The sequence below is a fragment of the Halichoeres trimaculatus genome, unplaced genomic scaffold, assembly GCF_033239565.1.
Source record: "Halichoeres trimaculatus isolate MK-OKI-2021-1 unplaced genomic scaffold, fHalTri1.1 fHalTri1_scaffold_11, whole genome shotgun sequence".
NCBI lineage: Eukaryota > Metazoa > Chordata > Actinopteri > Labriformes > Labridae > Halichoeres > Halichoeres trimaculatus.
This window is the reverse complement of record NW_027437189.1, coordinates 2,845,682-2,853,439: the sequence shown is the minus strand read 5'-3', so window position 1 is coordinate 2,853,439 and position 7,758 is coordinate 2,845,682. Positions and strand designations below refer to the sequence as shown.

General features: G+C 40.5%; 1 protein-coding gene across 3 annotated transcripts in view; it reads left to right on the top strand.

Moving 5' to 3' along the window:
* Positions 1-7,166, top strand: part of kcnd1 (potassium voltage-gated channel, Shal-related subfamily, member 1) — an 88,234-nt gene extending 81,068 nt beyond the window's left edge. For all 3 annotated transcript variants that reach the window (XM_074682175.1, XM_074682174.1, XM_074682176.1), the window contains 3 exons: positions 3,909-4,004; positions 4,086-4,336; positions 4,658-7,166. In XM_074682175.1, the coding sequence (XP_074538276.1) occupies positions 3,909-4,004; positions 4,086-4,336; positions 4,658-4,865 (555 nt within the window). In that variant the 3' untranslated portion in view covers positions 4,866-7,166. The remainder of the gene's footprint in view (positions 1-3,908; positions 4,005-4,085; positions 4,337-4,657) is intronic.
* The last annotated feature ends 592 nt before the right edge of the window (positions 7,167-7,758 follow it).

Sequence of the window (7,758 nt, the reverse complement as noted above, 5' to 3'; positions counted from 1 at the left end):
TCTGCAAATTTTAGCAAATTATTTGAAATACAATTATTTATTTTAAAAAAGTGCAATTAATTTGAATTTTTAAAATTGTTTTCTAAATTTGACAAATATTTTAAATTAAAATGTTTTAAGTTTTTTTGCAGATTTATGAACTGTTAAATTTTTACTTACTACTGTTTGCATTGAATTTTCACATTTTTGCATATTTAGTATTAATAATAATATATAATAAACATATAACTATTTAAATTCTGTTTTTTTTTATTGCAAAGTTTTGAATTATTTACAATTTTTGAAATTGTATCAAATATTTGAAATTGCATTTTTTGTGACTTTTTGCAAATCTATGTTTTTTTTCAAAGTTTTTAGATTTCAAAATTTTGCAACTTCTTGAAACATACATTTTGCTAAATTATTAAAAATATGATTTTACAGATTTTCCTTTTTTTAATATTTGCAAATTTATTAATAAATAATAAAGAAATTAGAATAATAAGTAAAGCTAAGACAAAAACACAAAACACAAAAAAACTTCTTGTTTAGATAATTATTTCCAAATCTTTACTGTGTTCACAATTTAATACACCTTTTTTTTCTTCAATTTGAAGAAAGCAGATTAGATTTTGTGAATGACTTTAACCCAAGTGAGCTGAGGGTAAACAGCTCCTATGAAAGTAAAGGTTTCAGACCCCTGAGCATGAAAGGGAAGAGCTCTCTCTACCCCAGACCTTTGGCATCCCACGTAGGCACATGGACAGGTGGGGTCTCAAAAACAGAAATTCACAGAACTAAATGTAACTTCATAATATCAAAGCTTTCCGCTAAAGACAATTTCAGGAAATAGCTTTATTAGATGCCAGTTTTGTTGGGGAAAAAGGAAACTCTGAACCTTCATGGATGTTTCTCAGAGTATCCTGACATGGTTACCGTGAAGCTGAACTCTGAACGTCAGAGGAACTCGTCTTCATCACGACTCTCAGCCTTTATGATTTTACAGCCGGAGGACGACACGCTCGCTCAGTCTCAGAGTTTTATCAGAGAAATGGTTTTAGACTTCAGGTGGAGAGTGGATCACACACACACACACACACACACACAGATATTGTTGAGTCCTAATCCCTCTCCTGCGCTGAAGAAGAAAGAGGGATGACTGCTGGATTTAAAGAGCGCATAATGGGTGTGAAGAAGAGGAGGAAATGAAGGAGGCAGGGAACAAGGAAGCAGGAGAGGAGGCTTTGTGTTTGTGAAAGAGCCCGAGGAGACGAAGGGAGGAAGGAGAGGAGAGATTATCTGGGTGAGGAAAAGAGGGGAGAATCAGATTAAAAAAAAGAGACTTAGAGATTATTTTATGTCGACCGGCCTTTGGTTAAACCGTCTGAAAATAAATCAGAGAAACGGAGATTCAGTGATGTTTAAAGGAAAAGGATTTATCACCGAGCAGAGCGATATTTATCATTCTGTCTCTGATTAAAGGAGGAAACTTTCTCTCTGTGAGCTGAACCCACAAACAGGTACAGACTCGCTTTGATTCACACACACACACACACACACACACACACACACACACACACACACACACACACACACACACACACACAGGGTGAGGGTTAGGCTCCAGCATAGACACGTCTTTAAAGATCGCTGAATCACTCCAGGACGTTCATCTTATCACAGAAAACACAGCTGAAAACTTTAAACTGAGCTCATCTCTGTTCATTAATTAAAAAAAAAACTTCTTTCTCAGAAATGTAGAGATTTATAAATTAAAACTAGTCACTATGAGTTTCTACTTTTCAAAACACAAAAATTAGGCTAGTTTCAGAGACTATTTTGATTTGTTTTACTCATACTTAAGTGGATTTTTTATCTTTGTTGAAAAAAAACAGTAGAAAAACTTTATTTAAATATTCATTTTACTTTTTTAACCAGATAAAAGACCTATTGAAAAATAAAAATTCTTTATTTCAACATTTTTTGAAAGCTACAAGGAGCCACTGCAAAGGAGTGTTTGTATAAAAGAGCACCAGGTTTAAAAGTTTACAATAAAATAAAACTTTTCAGTCCCCAAAAGGTCTTTCAGAAGATCCCTGCTCTTGGCCATCTTCTTGCTGGCGTCGTCTTTCCACAGTCTCTCCAAAAAGACAATCAGGCGTCAGACACGACAACTTCCAGGTGGTTTTCCAAACCACTTCATCAGGTACACCTTGCTAGTACCGGGTTGGACCCCCTTAATCCTTGGTGGCATAGATTCAACAAGGTCCTGGAAACATTCCTCAGAGAGTTTGGTCCATATTGACATGATAGCATCACACAGTTGCTGCAGATTTGTGGTCTGAACATCCATGATGAGAATCTCCCGTTCCACCACATCCCAAAGGTGCTCTATTGGATTGAGATCTGGGGACTGTGGAGGACATTTGAGTACAGGGAACTCATTGTCATGTTGAAGAAAGCAGTCTGAGATGATTCCAGCTTTATGACATGGAGCGTTATCCTGCTGGAAGTAGCCATCAGAAGATGGGTACACTGTGCTCATAAAGGGATGGACATGGTCAGCAACAATACTCAGGAAGGCTGTGGACTTTTTTTTTTCCTTTTTCTTTCTTTTTCCCTTTTTTTCTTTTTTCTTTTTTTTCTTTTTTCTCTTTTTTCTTTTTTCTTCTTTTTCTTCTTTTTTCTCTTTTTTTTTTTCTTTTTTTTCATTTTTCCTTTTTTTTCTTTTTTCTCTTTTTCTCTTTTTTTCTTTTTCCTTTTTCTTTCTTTTTTCCCTTTTTTCCCTTTTTTTCTTTTTCTTTTTTATTCTTTTTTATTTTTTCCCTTTTTTCCCTTTTTTCTCTTTTTTCTTCCTCTTTTTTTCCTTTTTTCTCTTTTTTCATTTTTTCTTCTTTATTCCCTTTTTCTTTTTTTCTTTTTTCCTTTTTTTCTTGTTTTCTTTCTTTTTTTCTTTTGTCCCCCCTTGTTTTTCTCTTTTTTTTTTTTTTCTTATTTTCTTTTTTCTCTTCTTTTTTTCTTTTTTTTCCTGTGGACTTAAAACCATGCTCAGTTGGTACTAAGGGGCCCAAAGTGAGCCAAGAAAATCTCCCCCACACCATTACACCAGCAGCAGCAGCCTGAACCGTTGATACAAGGCAGGATGGATCCATGCTTTCATGTTGTTGAGGCCAAATTCTGACCCTACCATCTGAATGTGGAGCAGAAATCCAGACTCATCAGACCAGGCAACGTTTCTCCAATCTTCTATTGTCCAGTTTTGGTGTTGCTGTGTGAATTGTAGCCTCAGTTTCCTGTTCTTAGCTGACAGGAGGGTCACCCGGTGTGGTCTTCTGCTGCTGTAGCCCATCTGCCTCAAGGTTGGACGTGTTGTGTGTTCAGAGATGCTCTTCTGCAGACCTCGGTTGTAACCAGTGGTTATTTGAGTTACTGTTGCCTTTCTATCAGCTCCAACCAGTCTGTCCATTCTCCTCTGACCTCTGGCATCAACAAGGCATTTTGTCCCACAGAACTGCTGCTCACTGGATATTTTCTCTTTTTGGGACCATTCTCTGTAAACCCTAGAGATGGTTGTGGGTTAAAATCCCAGTAGATCAGCAGTTTCTGAAATACTCAGACCAACAACCATGCCACGATCAAAGTCCCTTAAATCACCTTTCTTCCCCATTCTGATGCTCGCTTTGAACTGCAGCAGATCGTATTCACAATGTCTACATGCCTAAATGCATTAAGTTGCTGCCATGTGATTGGCTGATTAGAAAGTTGCGTTAACAAGCGGTTGGACAGGTGTGCCTAATGAAGTGGCCGGTGAGAGTATATTCATAGACAGATTCATTCATCAGAAATCTCCTCAAAGTCTCCTCATTATTGGTGTCTGATGATCACGTCACTAACCTGTGTGTTATGGTCGTGTGTGTGTGTGTGTTTAGGACCGGGACAGTGACAGCACAGCGCTGTGTGTGAAGAACAGATCAGCGTTCGAGCATCAGCACAACCACCTGCTGCACTGTCTGGAGAAGACGACGGTGAGGATCCAAAACAGACACTCGCACATTTTCGTTTCCCCAGGTCCCGTCTGACCTCTTCCTCTCTTCTCTCGTTTACAGAATCACGAGTTCACTAACGAGGTGAACTACAGTGAGCTCTGCATGACGGAGTCGGTCGGCTACAGGACCAGCCGCAGCACCTCCCTGTCCAGCCAGCAGGGGGCGCAGAACAACTCCACCGGCTGCTGCCCTCGCCGGGCCAGGAGGAGAGCCGCCATGAGGCTGGCTAACTCCACAGTGTCTGTGAGCCGGGGGAGCGTCCAGGAGCTGGACACCCTGCACGTCAAAACCACCTGTATACCACACCAAACGTAAAGAGGAGTTTTATCCACCGTAAACATCCCTCAGCCATAGATAGACCGATAAAATGATCTTTTAATTCAACATTGAAAGAAAAACCAGGACAGGTGTTTTGATCTGTTATAATGATGTTCTGATCCAACAGATTCGTCGACGACACCAAGATTTACTCCACCTATCAAGCTAGCTGACGTTATTGACATCATATTTAGCTGTTAGCTGATTGAGTAACTTTAGCAGTTTGATAAAAACTTCAGCTGTAAAGGATTCCTGATGCCCTCTGTTTGTATTCACAGCGTACGCCGATGATACTCTCCTCTCTCTGTCCTCAGTCGTTCCAGTTTGAACGCCCAGGCGACCGACCTGAAGCTGAACTGTGGGGAGCAAGATTTCACTGCCGCCATCATCAGCATCCCCACGCCGCCTGCTAACACGCCCGATGAGAGCCTCCCCCCGTCGCCCGCCCCCATCCCCGGTATCCTCCGCAACACCCGGGCCACCGCCTACACCCAGGACACCGTCAAGATCTCCTCCTTATAACGTCCGACCTCACCCGCTGCTTCCTCGCCCTCCCCACGCCTTCCCCCCACCAGCTCCCCTTCCCCCTCCCCCCTAAGGACTCCAAACCTCTGGTTCAGGACCCAGGGCACTGCTAGCTGAGGTACAGGACAGAGACCGGCAGAAGGAAACCTCCTCCCACTTCCTCTCATCATCTTTGGGATTACAGAGAACGACCGGACAACGGCGTCTTGGAAGTCAAGAAACTCTCCCAAAGTCTCAGAACTTTCTCATGCATCCCAACGCACAACCTCCCCCGCATATTTCTGACCTGATCGCACAAATCCAGGAGGGTTCACGGGACCGAAGCTCCCAAAGACGGACTTTGAACCACCGAAACAGGCCGACGTCTTTGGTCTGTTTGGCTCCTGGAGAGATAAGACGTTGTATCTGAGTGACTGGACGTGAATTTGTTGTAACTTGTTGGTCTTGGAGTTGAGTCTAAAGGACTGTGGACCATTCAGGATCATCCCGAATCAGCTGGTTTAGTGTCAGGGTCTTGTAGGATTGGATAAAACGAATGGAACTACCCTGAGCAGATTCAGAGGATCTTCCTTGATGATGGGAGTGAGACCTACAGACTTATAATTTGGTTCCTTTTTTTTGTGTGCGATCGATAAGGCGCACTGCTCAGTTAAACCGAAGACTTTAGGTTTTATTTATGATGATGGAAAGTAAAAACTGAACCTGAGGTCAAATGGGAACAAGGCCGAAACAATCTCTGAGCAGGGAAGAAAGTTTAGAGCAACTCAACTTAAAGGATCCAGAACTTCCCAAGACGTTGCTGAAACTCTTGAATCTGCCACATGAACCGGGTTGGACTGATCTATGCTGAGCCTGAACACTGTTCACACAAATACACTGAGCTGATGGTCCCGTCAAAGAGCCGAACTGGACTAAACCAAGCCAGACTTAAGGGACTCAGATGAGGAAGGGGTTGACTTGCGTTGTCTGGTCCGGACCGGTCTGACTGTAGCTCAGAAGTGTTGCGACACTGACGCCCAGATTGGGAACGAAAGCCTTTTACTTTTCAAAATATGCAACATTACAAGAAGCAGGAAAATAGCATCAACAAACGACGAGAATCATAATAATACCAATAAATATGTGTGTGTTATAAAGCTACAGTAACTAATGCAGGGAACATAATGTAAAGCTACTTAGGAACTCATTTGTTACGTGATCTTTTCAGCGAGAGCGAAAACACGGCGAGAATTCTGCAATAGGTTTTAACATGGAGGGGGAACGCAACGCGGAGAGAGGCGAGGAGTCGATGGTGTGCACTCTGGAAGAAAAGGTCGTTTCTGACGAATTCACATCCACGTATTCAGGCCTACGTACCTTTAGTTAGGCTTCAAATACTTTCAAGATTTGATGAAAACCGCTCAGAAAATACAGAAAAATGCCCGCAGCAAAAAGAATGGTTCCAACTTAAAGCTACACAAACTTTATGATCTGTTCACGAAAACATCAATTTTATTAGCGTACATTTTGTGTTCGACACGCCTTTTGTTAGCTATTCACTTAGTCAAGATCGTAAAGAAGTTGAATATCTACCGTAGTCTGAGAGAGCTTCTTCATTTCTTTGTCAGGTTTAACAAACTTCTGCTAAGTTTATCGACAAGTCCCTGTCCAATCAAATAGTTTGTGGAAACTAAATTTATCCCGTTAAGTCTTTCAAACGCATCTGAATGTGATGGATAACTAGAACTGTTAAGACCATTGACAGAGAATAATGTACGTTATCTCGCTTAGCTCCAAGTGAGGTCTCTACAAAAACTGCTCCCTCTGGTGGCTGGCTGCAGTGTAGGACAAAAGCTCTGTCTCCCCAGTCATTCCAGATGGGCTGTGGTCGTACTTTCAAAACTAAAAACACATGGTAGAAATGTTTCTCACATCCATATGCTGTGGGGATATGATAATATTGGGCTGTGTTGTGTTCAAGTCCTTCTTTCTGGAAATTTTCTTTTTCATTAGTTATTAGAGGTTAAAAACAGAATTTTACTTCAAGTTTAATGATGATTGACAGCTGATGTTCTTGTGTAATTTTCTCAGGTATAGTAAGATACATTGGAGGGAGAGCCAAGAAGAGGTTAGACTTTTTTTTATAGTTGATCTTTATTTCATTCATGTTGTTCTATAAAAAGAAATATACATACAATATAAATATAAGGGACATCTTTGAGGGCTGGGAAATCTAAAATAAATGAAAAGGAACAGAAAGAAGAAAAATCTTGTTGTACGTCCCCCTTCTCTCACAAAACGTTAACTAAACACTTGTCACTTCCCTATATTTGTCTAATGTGTTGGTTTTGATAAGTTTTTTGAAGATACTGAAAGTTTTGACTTCTTTGAAATGTCTGTCCAAGTTGTTCCATAAAGGGATGCCTTTGACTTTAATATTTCTTTCCTTCAGTGAAGTTCTAACTCTCGGTCTTAAAGATATTTTGAAAGAACAAAATGAATAGTTTTTTAACCCAGCTTCTCTCTGATTACTCAGAGTCCCTTTTAATCATAGTTTTGGCCTTACAAACCTTACAGTAGTAAAAGACGGGGCCATGTCGTTGCTCTGATAAACAGTCTATGGTTCAAATCAATCAGCTGAGTTTAGAGTAGTTTGATCATTTTGATTGGTGCTGTAGTGGGGATCTTTTGTCGAGGAGTTGTTACCTTGCCGAGCTGCCAGATTTTAGCAAAACATGAATTTCTCTGGCCTGAAAAATTAGAGAGGAAAATTTGAATCAGTTGGTTTAACATAAAGTCTAATGCGGTTGAAAAAATGAAAGTAATACCATCATCAGTGTTGAGGGTTTTTACCGTCACAAGTGGTTAATTGTTCTTGGGTTTACTCTTTGTGATTTTGGCGATTTGTCTC